Here is a 21,689-nt window from a genome sequence, read left to right as displayed (position 1 = left end):
AGGGTCCGGCCTGCCTAGTTAGTTGTTAATGCCTCCATAGTTGTTGGCAAAATGACTTAAAATCGAGGTGGTCCCAAACATCTTATGGCCCTAGCTTAATTTGGCTAAACTAACACCCCAAATTAGTGACAGTCTTTCTGTTTCCTGCTCAAATGTATAACATTTGGACCGGTTATGATTTGAAGTTTGAAACTCCTCAAAAACAATCTGACTTGTATGCCACTTAAATATCTTTGTTATTGCTACACCTAAAGTTCTAGATTTCTAAAAAATTTATGTCTTCTAGAAAGTTAGTTGATCAAGGTTTTACTTTAAATATCATTGAAATCATATAGCATATGTTTCAAACAATTCAAGAAATTTTATAAAACAAATTTATTAAATATATAAAAAATGAGAGATTCGTGATTAAGGAGCTTTTTCTAAAAATTAAGTTAAGAATCAAATACTTTTATAAAGTAACTTTTTACAAAGATACATAGACGGTGTGAAATTAAATTATTTTTATATATACTCTTTTTAGCCAAAAACTTATTTATTATAAAAGTTGTATCGATTCAAAATTTCAAATGATGCTATGTTAAAAAATTAAGCCCTCAAAATCTAATTTGGAGAATTGATTCGAAATGATTAAGATGGTATTTTCTTTTTTTTTTTCGAATTTAATTTTAAATAGACTTTATAATTAAATAGTATTAAGTAGTTTGTTGATTTAATATTTTATTTTTATTAGGTATTAAAAAGTTAAAAAGAAAAATTAATAGGTTATTTTGTTATAGAATAATAATATTAAATATTTTAAATTGATTTATAAATAATATTTTAAAAATAATAATTTTAATTTTATAAAAATATTGAGAAATGTTGAATTAACAGGAGAAAATTTGTTAAATATTTTATTTTCTAATTTTTCATATATTACACATCTAGCCAACGTATTGTTATCTCAAAAACCAACTTGCATTCATTCTGAGGAAATTTTTTTTCATGAGAAAAAAGAAATTATCAAATTAAATTAGAAAATTTATATCACAAACGTGATAAGGCCCTTTTTATATCTTCCTTACGACAAACATGAAAAAAAATTATGATGTTATATTCTCTAAAATCTTAATTTAAGCTAAAATTTTAGCCAAACCATCCTCACATTGAAGGGTTGACATATTCTATTGCACATTTCCGTTTGAATTATTGAACATCTATTAGAATTTCATGTGGAGGCCGGGCCATGAATAATTGTGACAAAATCCAAGGTTGGAAGTATACATCTTCTTAGACTGCCTTTTGAGAATGTTACATAGTTAAATTATTAATAATATTCCTGCAAAACGTGCTATAAACGTTTCTTTCAATTGCAACTTCAGAATAAATAATGATGGCATGTAGAGGAGGTTGGAAAATCAAGTCTTAAATTAAAAATTAAAAATATAGGACGAGAAAAGCAGCAGATCATTCCATGTCCTAAAGGTTTTGCTTAAAACTTTCCTTATTATAAAGCTTTCTCCAATGGTGGATCTCATTAATGATTTTGACCACAGACGAGTTTGAATAGCAGAGGAGGGCGCAGTGCGGCTTTTGTTGGGATTGGGATTGGGATGTGAAGAAAAAATATCAGAGGAAGGCTGAGCTGGTTTGGATATGAAAGAAAACATTGGAATTTCATTTATTCAGACGGGAAAAAGAATACATAATGGTAATTAATCAAATACAAACAAAGAATCGCTTATCCTCTCCGTGCTATACAACTAAATGAATTTAGAGAAGCATAGTAGTATCAGTCTATCAGACCAGAGTAGAACAGGTGGAAGTTGAAGGATCAAGCAATGCAGGAAGCAGGTACTTCCTCCCATTCACACCATTGGCATTATAGCTAGCACCTGTGGTGGGATCCTCCAACAGCTTTCCGGCATAGCCAGGGTACGCGCCCTTCCCATAAATCCCAGGGCAAGCCGATGCAGCCTCCAGGGGAGCCTCTGCGGAACCTTGGTAGTATCCATTTCCAAAGGGGTTCGTAACAGTTCCAGCCAAGAGGCTAGCCAGGTTCATAACTATACCTTCCATACCCACATCGTTGTTGGGTGCGGACAGGGGTGGACTCTGGGGTCCGTAAATGGGCTGGTGGAATGGCCATGCGCATTGACCTGGGCACTGAGTCTCGGAGTTACCCACCCAGATGTATGCGAACTTGGAGATCTTGCCATTAACCTTAGCAGTCTTGGAGCTGGGAGAAGACCCATGTGTTCCGCACCTGCTGGAGCAGAACCCTTCAACGGCTACATCAGAAGATGTCAAGACTACGTTAATGGCGTTGCTCTGCTGCCCCTTTGCTGCCAACTGTTTGAGATTTCGACTGGTCAGTGATTTACCCAAAGAGTAGTTCTCGTCGAGGATTTGGGTGCCTAGGGAGAGACCGAGGGAGGTGGATTTCTTGGACTTAATGAGGAGGTAGTATTTGTCGATGGTATTCCACCACGCCGCAACAGAGGGTTGGTGGGGGGTGGTTTTGGAGGAAGAGAGGGAGGTAATGAAATCAGAAACAATGGCGCGTTGGGAAGGCTTGAACTTTCCGTACCAGATGAGATTAATGGAGATTTTTCCGGAAAGAAGAGGGCCATTGTGGTATTGAAGAAGCAGAGGTTGCTGGTCTTGAGCAAGTCTCCTGGCTGCTGAGATGAATGGAAACAGAGAAGCCACAAAGAGGAGTTGTAAAAGGCATTGAGTAGGAACGAAAGATGCCATGGTAGTTAGGACTTTAGAGTGCAGTGAAGCTAAGCTGTAGAGATAGATGGCTTTGGTGGGGGTTTGGAACTTTGGAGTGAGGAGAAGATGAATTGGGGGTTTCATATATATAGTAAAATAGGCAGTGGGGAGAGTGTGACCAACAGCGTGAGAGGAGCGAGGGGGAGGGTATGAATGAAAGTGCCGAGAAGGAAGGGAAAAGGCGAAAAGCGAAGCAAATGCCAGCTCAATACTCAATAGCGCGTTCGAAATTAATCTGGTTGAGTGCGGATCTGTCTTTCGCTGTGAAAAATCAAAAACCCTACGTTTACAGCTAAGGACATTAAGAGCCTAGGGGTGACTTTTTATCATCGTCAAACTTTTCTTTTCTTTATTATTTTTCTTCCATTTTGTTATTTTTTTTTACCATTTTCTAAATTATAAATACATTTATTTGAACGTCTTTGGAGAACAACTCATCATCCTCCATGATTGTTTTGAAAACCAGATTTTAAAAATAGAGTTTTGGGTCAAAATGAACCTTAAAAAAAAAAAATGGTAACATCCGCCACTTTGAGACTTATGATGTTCAAATTGATTTTTTTTGGTAACACCTAAATATTATATTATTAAAAAAAAATTTCGTCATTTTAATTGAAGTCGTAATTGTTAACTGTTAGTTAATTTTTTAAAAAAATTTAAAATTTAATTAAAAATTATTAAATTATAATTTATGATTAAAATTTAAAAATATACTTAAATAATAAATTATTTATATTTAAATTTAAAAATCTAGTATTACTTTAATAAATATAAATTGATAAATAAAATATATTACAAATAAATATTTTTATTTATTAATAAATTAATAATCTTAAAATAATAAACTTATATAACATATAAATAATATATAAAATTATATAATTTATTAATTTAAGATATTTAATTTTTTGTTTTTTAAGATATTAATTTATTTGTATTATGATAAATTTATCTTTATCAAAATAATAATATACTTTTAACCCGCAATTGATAATTGAGATTTCAATTATAATTTTTTTTTTTTACTTTCAAATTTAATTAAAAATTAATTGAAATTTAAAAAATATACTTAAATAATAAATTATTTATATTTAAATATGAACATGTTCTTATAAATAATTTAAGTTTAAATATAAATAATTTATTATTTAAGTATATTTTTTAAATTTCAATCATAAATTGTAATTTAATAGTTTTTAATTAAATTTGAAAGTAAAAAAAATTATAATTGAAATCTTAGTTATCAATTGCAGCTTAAAAGTATACAATTATTTCGATAAAGATAAATTTATCATAATACAAATAAATTAATATTTTAAAAAACAACAAATTAAATATCTTAAATTAATAAATTATACAATTTTATATATTATTTATATGTTATACAAGTTTATTATTTTAAGATTATTAATTTATTAATAAATAAAATATTCATTTATAATATATTCTATTTATCAATTTATGTTTGCTGAAGTAATACTAGATTTTTAAATTTAAATATAAATAATTTATTATTTAAGTATATTTTAATTTTTCAATCATAAATTTGTAATTTAATAATTTTTAATTAAATTTTAAATTTTAAAAAAAAATTAACTAAAGTCTCAGTTGACAACTACAGTTTTTTCAAAAATAAAACTGCAATTGTCAACTGCGACTTTAGTTTAAAAATGAAGCCACAATTGCCAACTGCGACTTTAGTTCAAAAATGAAATCGCGATTATCAACTGCGACTTTAACTAAAATGATGAAAAAAATATTTTTTAATGAAGACGGCGTCTACGTGGTACCAAAGAGCCTAATTTGAACATAAGTTTCAAAGAGTGGTTAGATGTTACAATTTTTTTTTTTTAAAATGACCATTTTGACCCAAAACTCTTAAAAATAAGTAATAAACATTAATAGATATAGTATCTATTTTTTTATTTTAAAAATAAATTTTAATATTAGAGTGTAGACCCCCATTTGGGGCTCATTCCTTTGCATCTCTACAGGTTATAATTCTTTGCAGGTGGAGGGCTCTCAAGGAGCCACGTGTCGCCTCGTGGTTGGTGGTCATAGAAACAGATGGTGGAATTGAGGAGCGAGTGAGAGTTTGACACGTGGCATGGAGATATTCTGGCCGTTAGAGAGGAGGTACGTTTCTGTTGAGGAGCAGCAGGCCAGCTGCAGGAGAAGGGGTCTGGGCTGCCGTTGGGGATTTTTTTTCAGAGAGGGAGATGCTTTTCAGAGATGGGCTTTTAGTAAAAGAGGTGAAGATATCTTGACACGGAGGGTTGAGGGGAAAAACGAGGGGAGAGAGAAGTTGGAGGCTGCAGAGATCTTTTGAGGGGAGAGCTTTTGTTTAGTCATTTTGAGGCAGGAAGGGAGGAAGGATTCTGAGAAAGTGAGGTTGCTTTTGGAAGGTTGTGGGGGTTTTGCAGTTTTTGGGGCAGAGGAGAAATCTTTTGGCTGAGAGAGTGATCTCTTGAGCTGGAGAGGAGAAGGGAGCTTCGGAGGGGTTCATTGGAGCTGCAGGAGGAGGGGGTGCTGTTCAGAAGGGTAAGCTGGTTGGCTTTGTCGACATTGGAGGAGGATTGAAGGCATTGACAGCTAAACAGAGCCTTACTGGAAAAGGGTTCTTTCAGCGCGTTGCCGTTTGCTGATCAGGTACGCATCCACTTTCACTTCGGTTATCCTCTATTGCATATTCTGATACTCATACGTGCATGATCGATTTGAGTATTCATTGACTTTCTCATTGGTTGCCATGTTAGCTTCATTTTATTAGTAGAGACCCGTTTTTAGGGACTTAGAGGGGTGCTATGGTCTTTACCGTACCTTCCCGATAAGTAACCTAACCCCCGAACCCGATCCGGTTTTTCACAGACCACCTTTTCCAAAATAAGGAGTTACACTTAGGGTTTTTCTTTCTTATTTTGTTTACCCTTTAAAAATAAAACAAAAATAAGTGACGACTCCAAGTCATTTTTCTTAATCAATAAAAATCAATTTTTTTCAAATAAAAATCGAGTTTCGTCATCGAGTGGGAAACGCATTAAGCCGAAATGCGGGGTCCACATAGAGCCTAAATTTGTAGTTTCAAAGAACAAATGTTTTAGCTTGATGATTAAGGATTTAATTGGTTTTTCCGTCAGAATATGACAAAGGGAATTATGGCACATAACTAGATGGAGTGTGATAGCGGAACAAAAAGGAGTGTGATAGCGGAACAAAAACTAGATACGGACACTGAAGACAGCTGACTCCAACAAGGAAAATGGGAAGGGAGAAAGTTGGGTGCTTCCTGGTTAGTGCATACCTGAAGAAAGAGAAATGGAAATGGCTCTGCTCCATTACTATCTGTCCGGACGCGTACATTAAATGGTTTCGATTCTTCGTTCTTTAAGCGGGTTGTGGAGGTTTGCATAAAAAAATATCTTCTATTTTCCCCGATCAATATGAGATATTACAAACATATTCATGGTGCTATTTCAATCGGATAGATATTATATGCGTTTGAGTCAAAAGAACATTAACATGAGATATTACAAACATATTAATGGTGCAATTTTAATCGGATAGATATTATATGCGTGTGAGTCAAAAGAACATTAACGGCTTCTAAATAATGAAGAAAAATTCATATTTATATAATTTTAAAAAAAATTTCCCTTACTAAAATGAGAAATCATAAATTTGTATAAAATTATAAAATTAATATTAAAATTTTATTTAACATTTAGATTATAAATAAAAATAAAAATTTTAAATTTTTAGATTCCATAAAATACTTGAAGTAAGATTTTCTTAGGAATAAATTATCTTAGGAAAATAAATTATCCACTTATACAAAACAAGAATATATATATATATATATATATATATATAAGATCTCACTTCTTCCGTAGAAAAATAGATTTAGTTGATCTTCCAATGCTTTTCAAAGTATAAGATCTCACTTCATAAAAAAAAAAAAAAAAAAGGCTTAGTTGCCTTGAGTATATCCACTTATAAACCCTCACACCCAGTACTTAGATTCAGCCAAGCCGGCGGAGAATCCGAGGTTATAATAGTAAGATAATTGGGAAGTGTGTGTCTCATTTTTCACTATTAATGGTAACCTCACAATTCCTGATTTAATGAAGTAGATCCAGAGTTAAGAGACTTAGAAATGTGTGATTAACACATGTTTTAGAGCATCTCCAATGCAAAATGCCGTTTAGAGCTTCTTAGCAATATTTTTAATTGGTAATTTACTCATTAAGGCAAACGTAAAGATGAAAGTGCCAAATGTTATTATACATTGCTAAGATAATGTTATTATTATCGGCACATTAAATGGCATTGGTATTGTATGAAAGCTCTTGATAAAATAATAATTCTATCCAACGGGAAATTTTAGACGTGACTAAACGTTTTTTAATTATGTATAAATTTTTCTTAATTATGTAAATCCGTTTAAAATTGTTAGAATCTTATATTTAGGTATTAACAATTTCTTGTTTGAGGATCAAAGTCAACAATTTCTACGTGGGAGGATGCTATTATGTCTATTTCGCCTCAATCCCGTGATTGTGTTGGGGGTGCTTGTGATCCAATACCCTGTTAAGAGATAAAATTCCATATGCCACGCCTTTATACATACTGCACACGGCTTTAAGCGCTGGCACAGGTACAACCACTGAGAAGGAAGGACATAAGAGTAATTAAAGTAATTCTCAATGAGTAGAACCCATTTCACTGGGAATATCCTCAACACTGCAACAAATCACCTCATTCATTCATGTTGAGGCATTGTAATTTGGAAAGATGCATTCAAGTGAAAAAAGCAAACCAAACCAATTTGCTTTGATATTATTGAAACTACCACGGGAAGAACAAATAAATGAATGAATAACAGTATCTCTCTGGATTTTTCTAAGGCCTGTAAATTCTACGAAGTTTCTGTCGTCAAGACACTAATCTGCTTCAGACCAGAGTAGAACACGAGGATGTAGAAGGATCATACAAGGCAGGAAGCAAGTACTTCCTCCCGTTGGCACCATGGGCATTATAGCTAGCACCAGTCACTGAATCCACCAACAAATCCCCAGCATACCCAGGGTATGCCCCCTTCCCGTAAACCCCAGGGCAAGCCGATGCAGCTTCTAGGGGCGCCTCCGCCGGACCCTGGAAGTAGCCATTTCCAAAAGGGTTGGTCGCAGTTCCAGCCAAGAGGCTAGCCAAGTTTATGACTATGCCATCCAGACCCACATCGTTGTTCGGTGCGACTAGCGGTGGGCTCTGGGGTCCGTAGATGGGCTGGTGGAAGGGCCAGGCGCATTGGCCAGGGCACTGAGTCTCAGAGTTCCCAACCCAGACGTATGCAAACTTGTAGTTCTTGCCCTTGACTTGAACATTCTTGGAACTCGAAGAAGATCCATGAGTCCCGCAGCGGCTGGAGCAGAACCCTTCCACGGCCACATCAGAGGAGGTCAAAACCACGTTAATGGCGTTCATTTGTTCACCCTTGGAAGCCAACTGAACGATTTGCTTCCCTGTGAGTGACTTCCCGAGCGAGTAGGTCTCATCGAGTATTTGTTCGCCCAAGGAGAGCTTGAGTGAAGATGGGTTCTTGGAGGTGAGGTGGTAGTACTTCTCTGTGGTTTTCCACCAGGTGGCAACGGAAGGCTGGTCCTGAGACAGGGAAGAAGAAGAAAGGGAGGTAATGAAATCTGAAACGATAGCCCGCTGGGAAGGCTTGAATTTGCCGTACCAGATTAGGTTTATAGAGATTTTTCCAGAGAGGAGAGGGCCATTATGGTATTCCAAGAGCAGAGGCTGCTGTTGTACCAGCTCATTGAGCTTCCTCGCAGCATAGCTCACATGGAACAGAGAGATCACAAAGAGGAATGGCAGAAAATGGCGTATAGAGATAAAAGAAACCATATTTAGAACGCAGATAGAGAAATGTTGTGGACAAGGAAAATGAAGCAGGAGGAGAGGCTGCTGATGTGGTTTTGAGTCTGTGTAGAGACAAGAGGGGTGTGAGTCTCTATATATAGACCGTCTGGTGTCACAATTTTAAATCGAAGGAGTGGGCTGTGCGGTGGGGCCTCGTTCGAACCTGCTCAGAAAGATGCAAGGGGCAGTTGAAGTTTGAGAGAGGCAACGGTACTCTCCAACGCGGTTCTATAAAAAACCTGAGGCCCCAAATAACACGCTCCAGTCAGAAAAATCACAAAGCCATTTGCACTTTTGTATGCATTAAGAACACAAAGGGCAATGCCAGCCGGCACTTTTTTAAAAGTTTCCAGAGGAGTGCCCCTGTTAAAGTCAGTTTCTCCTTTCCTTTTCAATTTTTATAGCTACAGGACAAAACCTAAATACAGCTTGGATACAGTTTGAGAGGACTTTTGATTTGACCAAAGTAGGCCTCAGAATGAGTACTGTGGAGCCGTAGCGGTGGAGAGAGTGAAGGGCATTGAATGGGAAAAGCAAAAAAGGCAGAGAGAGACGTTGGAGAAGGTAGGAAAGGTGACAGGCTGGAAGGGGCTTGGGGCTCAATATAGAAATAATATCGGGAAGCGCGGACGATCCAACTGGCAGTCAGCATTGGGACCTTGAGGTTGATAAAAGAGTGGGGAAACAGTGTGACAGTGAGCATCCGAGGCGAGAAGGAGAGATGACGCGCTCTGCCATTTCTCATGAGTCATTAGCTGCCATTGCCAATTCACATACTACTCGTGACTTGTGACTTGTGAGTTGGGATAAACGAATACCCATTTTTGCATTTGAGAGTCCAGCTGGATGACAGCTCCCCTACCACCTCTATTCACTTCTTTATTGCCCACTACCCCCAGTAAGCACGTTTTGCCCAAATTTTAATTAACTTCCCACTTTAAACCCAAAATTATGAACGCCTTCTATTACTACTCTATTGCAACTTCTGATTTCTGGAGTAAAATGATTTCACTCATTAAAATTAATGGGTGATAGTTGTTTGCATTGATTTAACAAAGAAAAATCGTACATTTTGGGGCCAAATCCCTTGCCTCTCCCTGGTAGCATGGCCCTAAGTTTACTCTGTAAGACTGTAATGTTAAGAAAGAAGAAACTTGTTGCTGCCAAAATTCTCTCCCCAGTGACTAAAACTAAAAGTCTCATACCCATTTTGTTACTCCCACGTTTTGGGCACAAATTGCTTTTCCTAGTACCAAGCCATTTTGCTGGTCACGTGTGGGGCTACGTGTTTCAAGATTTAAAATTGACCAATCTAAATAAAGAAAAAAAAATTGGTTACTACTGCTTTGAGCAATGCAGGTTAATAAAAGATAAGCCATGGTTTATATTTTTTTCCAAATAATGCTACCAATGCAGAATTATGATAGACTTGTTTCTCCAAACATATCTTTTATTCAAATATTTTTCATTTTTCATTTTCCATTTAAGATTTATTTCCGTAGTGGTTAGAATTTTGACTTACACATTAAGTTTCATGGCAATCCTCAATCAACTGTGTGCACAAAATCATACTAGCATTTCCCCTGCACCTTCTCAGGGACTTTTGGTGGGTTACAGCCTTACAGGTTGGATTTTTAACATATGTTTTATTAATTTTTGTCTCGATGATTATTGTCTGCCTTTTTCTTTTCCAAATAATGATGCCAATCATTGTCTATGAGAGAGCTGAGCTGTAAAAGGCGTGGAGGGTAAGTAAGATGTGTAGTCCAGGGTAAGGATGGCGTTTTGGGTGGGAATGAAACTACTATGCTTGAATGATGGAGACGGGACGAGACAATTCGTTTCATTGTCATTTCTAATCCCCAACATTGAACCAAACATGATATGTCTTCTCATGTACACCATTTGAATATCTTCTCATGCACTCCATTCCATTGATTCATTGAACAAAAATATCTCTCAGAGATATTTTAATTGCTTAATAAAAATTTTAGATTTTGGGGCATGTCATCAAAATGATTAAAAGCCATTGCTCCTAACAATTTCAAAATTTATACACGGATAAATTTTTTAAATGAAAAACTGTTTAAGAAATTAAAAGTTTTTTTATTTTGTGGTAAATAAAAGCATGTTTCATGGTGATTTAAAAAGAGCTTTATTTAAAAAAAAAAATATTTGGTTGTTCTTCTTTATAAACAATTTTTTTTTAAAAAAAATGAAATTAAAAATAATTTTTAAAAATAAGTAGAAATTTTTTTATCAATTTTTAAAATCAAAAGGAAAACATGGGTCATTTAACCATGTTTTCTTAAATTTGTTTTTAAGTTAAAAGAATAAAAATGTGACCAAAAGACCCAGATTAATTTATTTTTTGTTATTCCAAATGTTGATATAGATGGAGTTTGTAAATGAGTACTTTGGATACATTTGTCAATTTTTTATTTTAGAAACATAAAATAATAACTTCTGTAACAAGAAATTTACTTAAAAATTTGTTTATGAAATTAGAGCCACTAAAAAAATTATTATCTCAAAATTTTAAAAAATCACAAGAAATGTGTATATCTTTTACATAGGAGCTATTATAATATGTTGTAAAAGTTATTATCATTAAAAAAAAAAAAAAAAAAGAAGGAAATGCGTCTAAATGAGCGTTAGTGTATTAGATGTAATTTAAAAACAAAAAACAAAAAACAATAGTAACTTACATATAAAATATTAAAAAAAATCTTAAAAGGTTTCTAAAAATTGATTGGAAATTGTGAGGTATTAAAAAAAATTACCATCTAAAAATTTAGAATTTTAAAAAATAATTTTTTAAAACAAAAAATAAATTTGTAATTTTTTTTCTATTAAAGTTTCTACATTTTATAGATAGAAATTAAGTAAAAATATAAAAATGTACCCAAATGAAAGTTTAATAAATAGCAAATTCATTATATTCATTTAAATGGAGTATTGATTTGAAAAATAATTTATAAGTACCTGATAATTTTTTTAATTTAGACATAAATTTTAAACATGTTGTGAAAGATTATTTTTTTCTAATTTTGATATACAAATGAATATATTAAATTAAATTTTACTTCTCAAATTACATTTGAAAATTTAAAGTTACTCATAGTTAAAATTTTAATCCTATTTAAATTTATATTTTTAATTTGATATGGTAATGATTTTCAGAATAGCATAAAAAAATTTATCCCATCGTTTTCGATATAATTTTACATTCTTTCATCAAAACAATGTTTGCAATCTCAATTCTCAGTGAAGAAATTATTTTTTTTTTAATTAGAATATGAATGACGTATGAATGGTGTTTTGTGGCAATTAAGTATGGTTTATTAAACTGTTTTACAACTTTTTAACATTAAATTTCTTATAAAATAAATGAAATCCTGAAAGATTTTTCCAAGAAATAGACAAGGGAAGCTATGAATCTATGATGATGATATTGGATAGCTTGACATAGTGAATGGAAGCTTCTTAGTTGGACTTTGGATTTGTGCCTGATAAAAACAAATTAGGTGGAAATCAAAGTAAAGAGAAAGGTGAGCTGAGGGCGGAGGGCGGAGGGCGGAGGCCAGTCGTCACCCTATCTAAAAGACTAAAACCTAGAATTCACGAGCCAGGCAACGATATCTTAAAACATTATCCAAAAGCTAGCACCCACGGGCCACGAGGCATTCACTCCTAATTAATCCATGTGATTATAAAACTACCTTATCTCAACTCTATATATTAATAACGTTGAAATGTTTTGATAATGCATCCATTTGCATTACTCTTCTTAAATTCGACGCCGTGTCTGGTGGTGGTGCAGGCTTTATCCTCAGTTTAATATGGCTTTGTAGGGGCACGGGTGGTGTGTCTCGTGAATCTAAGCCTAGATTGCTTGCTCATTTTCTTGACTTTCACCTCATAAGGGATTCTTTTTGTCTGTAATGTGGAGAGCTTGTAGCTGTACTTGTCCATTTGCACTCATCTTCTCATCCCTTTGGATCAGAGCAAGATTACATTCTTGCTTGGATGTCTGATGGGCATGAAAGTATGCCATAGTTTTTCAATTAATTGAATCTAAAATTCAATTTGAAGCTGGAAGAATATGGAAGCTGTTCATTCACATGGAAGGATGGGTTTGTTTGTTTGTTTGTTTTTGAATTATTTTGATTCCTAAAGCTATGGGTACTCTTAAAAGCCTCAAATAGAAGAGATGGGAAAAAAATATATATCGCAAGAAGAATTAATGGAAATCAATAATTGAAGTTACCAGTCATGCATGCGGGCGAAGAGGAGACCAGAAGAATATGAATGGCCTGCACATCGTGTCCCCCATTCAACCTAACTGCTTCATTTTAAAGCAATTTACAGATCAATTTTTGTATGAGAAGATGGAAGCAGGCCTTGTGGATATGTTGAGGGTTCATGCCCTCCCTTCATTCAAGGACAATAACACAACTAATATCTCGACTGAGTCAATCTTGCTATTTCTCTGATTGAAAGTACTGAAAATCAGGCTCCAGAGACTAATTATTGATAAGCGATTCATCCACGGCCAATGAAAATTAAGCTATTTTTTGTAACCTAATTAAGTGCTGAACATCCAAATAGTTTCTAATTTATTATGGGAAGATATTGCATAATCCTAAGCAAAACAGCTTGTCTGGTGAAAATTGATGGGTTGGCTTCTATAAATTCTCCATTATTTTACAATATATTATTAATCAATTACCTAATAAATTAAAATTTTAAATTAATTGATAATTTAATATCATATTAATACATTGGTCAACTAAAAGTTATAATTTATTGCAAACTCAAAGAAAAATTGAGGTGCTAATTGGATAAGCATCTAAATTAACCAATAATTCATGTATTATTATAAATGGTGGTCTTCTTCTCCATATAAGAAATTCTTAATAATTCAAATGAAAATTTTTGAATGTCTTACAATTCAAATTTTTAACGATATCCTCATATTTTTCCAAAAGAAATATTTTCTTGAGAGATGAGATTCAAGAAAGTATCAACTATAAAATATAGACTATATAGTTTTTTCAAAAGGAAAAAATAATTAAAGAAAAAATTGTGTTTGTTTTCATTTCTATGGCCATATATGTTTAGATATAAAAAAAATACTGTTTGTTTTCCAAAATGGAAACTACCAAACAGACCTTGAATGATTTAAAAAATTTTAAAGTGTCTGCGCCAGGGCATACACAGAAGAAAAGGATTCTGACTTGACCAACATGCAGAGGATGAACCAATATTTGAAAAATATTCGGTGAGTGTGGGAATTGCTGCTATTGCCTTATATTCATTTACATGCAAGTATGCAACCAGGGATGGTAACGGGCGGCCATCCCATCCCGACTCCATTCCCCTTATTCAAAATTATTCCTATTTCAGTCCAATTAAAAAAATTAAATAGAAGGGATGGACAAAATAGGTATGCATTTCTCTCTTCTGCCCCACTAGGTCTATTTAACTTTTTTTTGTAAAATTATTTTATTTTATTTTATTTAAAATTTTAAATTACATTAAAATAAATATATTTTATAAATAATTAAAATATTATAATTTTTATACCTTATTTTATCACAAAGTAATTTATTATTATTATTATTATTATTATTATTATTATATTTTTAAAATGGGAAAATCAAAATTAAATTAAAATTTAAAATTAATTTTGAAAAATAATCAGGCAGGTGGGACAAACAATATCTAAACCTGTCCGAATCCATCCCAATTTTAAAAAATAATCATAAATCCGTCCCCAACTTATTATTTAAATTTTAAGGACAAGCATCCAAAAAAACATACCCGGTGGCATCCCTGCATGCAACATTATTGAATAAATAACATAATAGTTTGTAATTTTTGGTAATAGTTTTGAACATTCTTCAAATTCTCAAATATAAGAAAGGGAAAAAGTTGTTTGTAGAAGAAAGAAATTTAAAAAACAATTATTGAAGTTACAAGTCATTGATGCAGGTAAGCAGGAGACCGGAGGAATATGGATGGTCTGTATATCCTGTCCCCCATTCAACATAGATGCCTTCACTTCAAAGCCATTTCCAAAAAATCATTCCTGTATGAGAAGATGGCAGCAAGCCTTGTGGGATATGCTTGTAAAACAGTCAATGCCCCACCTTCCTGGAAGATCAATAATACACTCACACAGTCAATCTTCCCATTATTTCTGCATTTTCAAAGTGCTCAAAATCTAGGTTCAAGGGTAATTAATGATGATGACTCATGATCATGAAATTTAAGCCGTTTGATCATAAATCATGTGTAGAAGACGGGCGACAAATTGACTATCATTTTCTTAATGAATTTGGCGTCCATTGAATAAGTAAAGCTATCATCGTGACATTTTCAATATCAAATTCGTAGCATCATCAGAAGACACCCTCTAATCTCCTAAGCCACCAGCTTCCAATAAACTCGATCCGAGCAACCAGCCTGTCTGCTGATAGTTGATGTGTTCAACATATATTTTCTATACTTGCGAGGATGGTTTCACCAATTAATGAAAGTTTGAATAGTTTAATATTGAAGCTGCACGAGTGGTGCTTGGGAAATGTAAGCTTCACGGTCTATTTGGATTTCGGACGCCCTCTAAGAAATGGATGATTCCACTTTTCTTGCCAGAGTCTGCTTGCCGACCAAGTACCAGGCTTTCACACTAGAAAAAGGGTCATGTGAGCGTGTTTGTGACTGCTATAAAAGTAAAAATACATGTGATCATTGTGTGGTCATTGTCTCAATTCGCTGGGATGCATTTAGAATTAAATGAATTTTCTTTTGAGTAGATCGAACAGATTAGTGATATGCAAATGTGGATAATTAAAACAAGTCAGTTTGTTTTCATGAGATTTTTCCTATGACTCCCAATTCGATTGATCCTAATCTTAATCTGATTTCCATCATTATTCTCCAACTAAAGTTTGGGAAGGAACCTTTTAGGTCAAAGGTCAAATCAAATGATGACCATAACAATGTTTAATGAGATGCTTTAATTCAACTGCTCTGATGGGGAACCCTTTGACGGACCGGCCAAGGGGACTGTACTGCTGATGAAATTTAATCCGTGTTGGTTAGGTGAGTTTAAAGCCTATTCCAAAAGGATAGGCTGTGTAATCAACTATACTACATGCATATAGGAAATGGGCTATAGGTTTATATATCCCAGGTTGATTGCAGAATACCCAACTTATAGCTACCCCACCCACTCCCAATGAAGAGAGGCATGTGACATAACATTAGGACCCACAAGAGCATGGCAAGCTTAGTGCCTGCCATCATTTTTTCTGCAATATGAACCTAAACTTTCGGAATGCCCATGATGTATGGGCAAGTGCATTGCATGTTAGATGAGGATAGACTTCTGATCATTACTACAGTACATATGAACCTGGGCTACCTCCATTTGGACACATGAGTTTTGAAAACACCAAAATCATAATCCCCAACAGCAGTACTGCAAAACACTTATTATTATGCAACAACAACGAGGTCCTGAGCCCTCAGGCAGATGTTAGAAGACAAAGCCAAGTTGATGTGGACAACTTTAGTCTGAACAAATGGGACATTTCTCTCTTGGCTAAGACATGCTCTTAATTGTTGGGGTGCCCTTAAATCAATTGAATTAATCTGAGTTATCCTCTTTTAAAAAAGATTATAATTAATGAAGAAGAAATGTGAAACTGCCTAGGAAACAGCTCCAAACACATGCAGCCCATAGCTCCACCCATTTGTCCATTAAGAGTCGCGGTTGTACTTCCCTCCTTGCATGCCACATTACCATCTATGAAATCGATGTAAGCGTCAGCAGAGTCTCCTAATCTCTATACAAAAAATACTTTACGCACAGAGAGAGATTCTTGCCAGATGTTCCCCGTTCACCTCATCTTTCCAAATTCTCGTGATCTCTCTAATTTTTTTATCTGCTAAGCTGGTGATGAAAGGTACAAGGGCAGTTTATCGGCACGGTGCATGCACCTTCCCGCCTACATATACTCTCACCACTCCCTGACTCTCTCTCACACCACTCAAGCCAAAACCTTTCTCTCTAAAATTTTAAACTATCTGTCCTTTATTCGAACATCAACACTCTTTAGTTTATCTCTGAAATGGCTTTCTCTCTCTCCCTCAAAACACACTCTCTTGTTGTTGTCGTTGTTATTTTTCACTTGTTCTTCATTAGCCCGTGTTTCTGCGCAAGAAAGCTAACTTCATTGTACCAGCCACCACCCATGGCTCTCACATACCATAATGGCGCTTTGCTTGAAGGACATCTCCCAGTATCAATTCTTTGGTACGGACAATTCTCACCGGCTCAGAAATCTATTGTTGCAGACTTTCTTCTCTCCCTCGACCCACATGATCAACCAGAGAATCTCTCCTCTAAAAAACCTTCAACCTCGCAGTGGTGGAAAACTATCCAAACCTACTTGAAAAAGGCTGGCAAAAGGGAGATCCAAATTGAACTGTCCAATCAAATCTCAGATGAGTCCTGTTCCATGGGCAAAACCCTCAAGAAATCCCAGATTTCCGAGTTGGCTCGTGCTGTAAGCTCCAAATCCAGTGGGTTAACTCTGGTTCTCACAGCAAAAGACGTTGCAGTTGAAGGCTTCTGTATGAGCAACTGCGGGTTTCATGGGTCGGACGCTAGAAAGAGGTCAGCCTTCATCTGGGTTGGGAACTCGGAGACTCAGTGCCCTGGCCAATGCGCGTGGCCCTTCCACCAACCCATCTACGGACCACAGACAACACCACTGATTGCACCCAACGGGGACGTGGGGTTGGATGGCATGGTCGAAAATATAGCGACTCTTCTGGCCGGAACTGTAACCAACCCTTTTGGAAACGGCTATTTCCAGGGCTCAGCTGAGGCGCCTCTGGAGGTGGCTTCAGCTTGCCCAGGAATTTATGGGAAAGGAGCTTATCCGGGATACGCCGGAGAGCTGTTGGTGGATTCCAGCACCGGTGCGAGCTATAATGCGCTGGGTGTAAACAGCAGGAAATACCTCCTACCTGCAGTGCTTGACCCTTCTACTTCGCAGTGCTCAACTGTTGTTTGACAAGGTTGACTTTTAGTGGATTGTACATGTGTGGATATTCTAATTTCTTCTTAATCGTAATTTTTTTTTTTTTCTCAAGTGTTCTACATATCATACCCACTCCAAATCATCAAACCCAAAAGACCTGAAAAGAGAAAGTAACTCTATGACAGGCCGAATAATCGGCCCGTTTCAGAAAGTCACAACAGTTGGCATTTATGCTGATCTTATATTAAAAAAAATGTTAAAAAGCTTTATTAAATTATTAATAAAATATTACAAAGTAATTTATTGCACAAGTATGACAAATTATTTGATTGTAGTTATTCGATCACTAATTTTCGCATATCATCTATATGAGATTCAAAATAAATAAATAAATTTTAATAATTAAATAAATAAAATAATTATGTTGTGAGTGAGTAGTATCAAGGTTGGATTTGTTACTCCTAAATGAAACATCGTCCCGTATTGTTTTACCTTACAAGAAACTACTCCAATAATAGCTCTTATACTTGGCCTAGACATGGTATAATCCGTTTTTAAATAAATAAAGAGAATGAGATACTACCTTAGAGCCATTACATCCAAGGGTGGCATTGGGTCCTTTGATGCATGAGGACTTAATTAATTTCATATGATCAATTAGACTAAAATCTTCATATGATCAGGCATTTGTGTATTGGTGGCTATAGATTGTTTTTTCAAATGGGCAAAACTGACTCTAAAGGAAGTTAATAATGAAACAACTATTAACTTCCTTTGGACTAGCATCTATGTAGTGTTCCTCACTAAATTCTTACCAATAATGAAAATAATGTCTATAACAATTTGATGCACAAATTATATGAAAACTTTGAATTCAAACAATAATACAACTCTTCCATATGTAATGCACTGGTTAATGGTCTTATTGAGACTTCAATAAAACTCTCTACAATCTATCTTAAACAATGGTTGATTAGTTAAGGAGAGATTGACGTGAAAAAGTACTTTATGCATACTAAACTACTTATTGAAGATCAACTCGAGCAACTTATATTCCCCTTAGAAAAACTTTTTGATAACAAAGAGTGATGAATTTGCTGCCAGAAAAACTTTTTTCTCACATGAAAGGTATGTGATGAACCTATACTTTTATTTTCTATTTTATTTATATGTGATAAAATTATACTTTGATTTTCTATTTTGCTTATCGTATATAAATACATAAACATATGCAGATATTATTTTGAAAATATGTTTTTTTTTTAGTAAAAAATTATGAAAAAAGATCATAACTTGAAGTTATATATAAAAAATATATATAATCCTCATAAGTAGAAGTTATGGGGTAAATTACATCATTACAAATATATAGTAAGAAGTTATACATATGATTCCTAATTTCTTTTTAATTATACTTTATAATTGAAAGTTATATAAAACAACATTATATGGTTAAAAGCTATAGAATGAATAGATTATAACCTTAAGGTATGTGCAAATTTGCATAATGAATAGTTCATAATTTGAAGCTATTTATAAATTGTACATTTTTTTATTCTAACAAAATAAACATAGCTTGCAGTTATAAAAAAAAATTAGTTTTTAAATTCTATTTCGTATTCACGTATTTTGACCATATTTATAATTGACAACAAAATATAGCAGGATTTTAGATCATTATATTTTTAGACACTATTTACTTAATGAAATATTGTTAAATAATTTTATTAATTTTTTTACATTTTATTTTGATAAATTGAAATATTTTCTAATTAAATTATTGCATATATAGTTTTTAGAAAATGTCAAAATTGGCAAAGCTTGAATTTGTTACCCTCAATATTTCTGGCAAAAACTATTTATCTTGGGTTATGAATACTAAAATTCATCAAGATGTAATGAATCTTGGAAATACTATTAAAAAAGGAAATGACGCATTCTTACACGATCATGTCAAAACTTTAATATTCCTTCACCATCCCATTGATAAAGGATTAAAAGGTTATGAATGCTAAAATTCATCTAGATGTAATGAATCTTAGAAACACTATTAAAAAAAAGGAAATGACGCATCCTTGTAGGATTGCGTAAAAACTTTAATATTTCTTTGTCATCCCATTGATAAAGGATTAAAAGGTGAATACCTTGTGATCAAGGATCCTTTCATCATTTGGAATAATTTGGAGGAACAATATGATCACCAAAAGACTGTAATCCTTTAAAAAGTATGCTATGATCGAATGCACTTGAAATTATAAGATTTCAAGTTTGTTAATGATTACAACTTGACTTTATTCAAAATTAGCTCACAATTAAAATTATGTGAAGAAAAACTCACTAAAAAAGATATACTTGAAAAGACATTTACGACTTTTCATGCCTCAAATGTGCTCATGCAGCAACAATATTAAGAGCGTTGTTTCACCAAATATTTAGAATTAATTTCATGTCTTCTTATGATTGAACAAAATAGGGAACTTTTACCGAAAAACCATTAATTTCATCATGTTGGGACCGTGTCATTGCTTGAAGCCAATGACACATTTGTCCAAACTATAACCTAAAGGTCCACTAATACATCAATTAAAATGATTGATTCTAAAAAAAAAAAAAAACCTATAACTCAATGTGATGGATTGTATTTACTAGGACCTCAATCGCGACCACATCCTCTACCTCAACCTTATCCATATCCACGTTCTTGTCCATGTTCAGAAGTTTGGACATATGGGACATTAGCTTTAGGTAATGACACAGATCCAATAGGACGAGATTGATGGTTTTTCAGTAAAAGCTCATTATTTTGTTCAACCATAAGAAAACATTAAATCAATTTTGAATATTTAATGAAACGACGCTCTCATTATTGCTACTATAGGAGTACATTCACAACATGAAAAGTCGTAAATGTCTTTTTAAGCATATCTTCTTCAATGACTTTCTCTCCACATAATTTTAATTGTGAGCTAATTTTGAATAAAACTAAGTTGTAGCCACTAAAAAACATGAAATCTTATAATCTCAAGTACATCCCATCATAACATGCTTTTGGAAGGATTGTAATTTTTTGGTGGTCATATCGTTCACTTAGATTATTCCAAATGATGAAAGGAATTTTTACCATAAGGTATTCATCTTTTAATCCTTCGTTAATGTGATGACAAGGAATATTAAAGCTTTGGTACAATTATGCAAGGATGTGTCATTTTCCTTTTTAGTAATATTTCCAAGATTCATTACATTTAGGTGAATTTTAGTATCTAGAACTTATGATAAGTAGTTTTTGCCTTAAAATATCAAGGACAACAAACCTAAGCTTTGTCAAGCTTGACATTTTTTGAAAACTATATATGCAATAATTTAATGAGAAAATATTTCAATTTATTGAAATAAAATATAAACAAATTAATAAAATTATTTAACAATATTTTATCAAATAAATAATGTCTAAAAATATAATGATATAAGATTTTGCTATGTTTTGTTGTTAATTACAAATATGATAAAAGTGTATGAATACAAAATAGAAATTAAAAATTAATATTTTTTATAACTTCAAATTATTTTGTCAGAATAAAAAAAATATATAAATTTATATATAATTTCAGGTTATGAACTATTTATTGAGCAAATTTGTACATAACTTCATGTTATGAATTCATTGTGTAAATTTATACATAGTTTTAGGTTATGAACTATTTCATTCTATAGCTTCTACCTACACAATATTGTTGACTTCCAATTATACAATATAATTAAAAAGTAATTAAAAGTCATATGCATACTGTATACTTGTAATTTTGTTATTTATCTCATAACTTTCAGTTATGAGGATTGCACTTATTTTTCATAATATCTAATTATGATATTTTTTAAATAATTTTTTACTAGAAAGAAAAACATATTTTCTAATTGATATCCACGTATGTTTATGCGCTTCAATAA

General features: G+C 33.4%; 3 protein-coding genes across 3 annotated transcripts; 1 reads left to right on the top strand and 2 right to left on the bottom strand.

The window, feature by feature from the left end:
- Positions 1-1,639: 1,639 nt before the first annotated feature.
- Positions 1,640-2,878, bottom strand: LOC100264214 (protein PHOSPHATE-INDUCED 1). The gene has a single exon (XM_002285725.5). It carries the CDS (start codon positions 2,842-2,844, stop codon positions 1,783-1,785), a length of 1,062 nt encoding a protein of 353 aa, XP_002285761.2. The 5' UTR covers positions 2,845-2,878; the 3' UTR covers positions 1,640-1,782.
- Positions 2,879-7,562: 4,684 nt separating this feature from the next.
- LOC100259041 (uncharacterized) lies at positions 7,563-9,262 on the bottom strand. Its single transcript, XM_002285726.4, has one exon. It carries the CDS (start codon positions 8,668-8,670, stop codon positions 7,711-7,713), a length of 960 nt encoding a protein of 319 aa, XP_002285762.1. The 5' UTR covers positions 8,671-9,262; the 3' UTR covers positions 7,563-7,710.
- Positions 9,263-16,720: 7,458 nt separating this feature from the next.
- On the top strand, positions 16,721-17,865 carry LOC100253906 (uncharacterized). Its single transcript, XM_002285728.5, has one exon. It carries the CDS (start codon positions 16,827-16,829, stop codon positions 17,775-17,777), a length of 951 nt encoding a protein of 316 aa, XP_002285764.1. The 5' UTR covers positions 16,721-16,826; the 3' UTR covers positions 17,778-17,865.
- The last annotated feature ends 3,824 nt before the right edge of the window (positions 17,866-21,689 follow it).

This window comes from Vitis vinifera, chromosome 18 (genome assembly GCF_030704535.1).
Source record: "Vitis vinifera cultivar Pinot Noir 40024 chromosome 18, ASM3070453v1".
Lineage (NCBI taxonomy): Eukaryota > Viridiplantae > Streptophyta > Magnoliopsida > Vitales > Vitaceae > Vitis > Vitis vinifera.
Note: the sequence above shows the minus strand (reverse complement) of the source record. Positions and strands in the feature narration are given on the sequence as shown.

What these genes read in the sequence shown, in the direction of transcription:
- LOC100253906 (XM_002285728.5), top strand. Translation starts at nt 16,827, where the DNA reads ATGGCTTTCTCTCTCTCCCTCAAAACACACTCTCTTGTTGTTGTCGTT.
- LOC100259041 (XM_002285726.4), bottom strand. Translation starts at nt 8,670, where the DNA reads ATGGTTTCTTTTATCTCTATACGCCATTTTCTGCCATTCCTCTTTGTG.
- LOC100264214 (XM_002285725.5), bottom strand. Translation starts at nt 2,844, where the DNA reads ATGAAACCCCCAATTCATCTTCTCCTCACTCCAAAGTTCCAAACCCCC.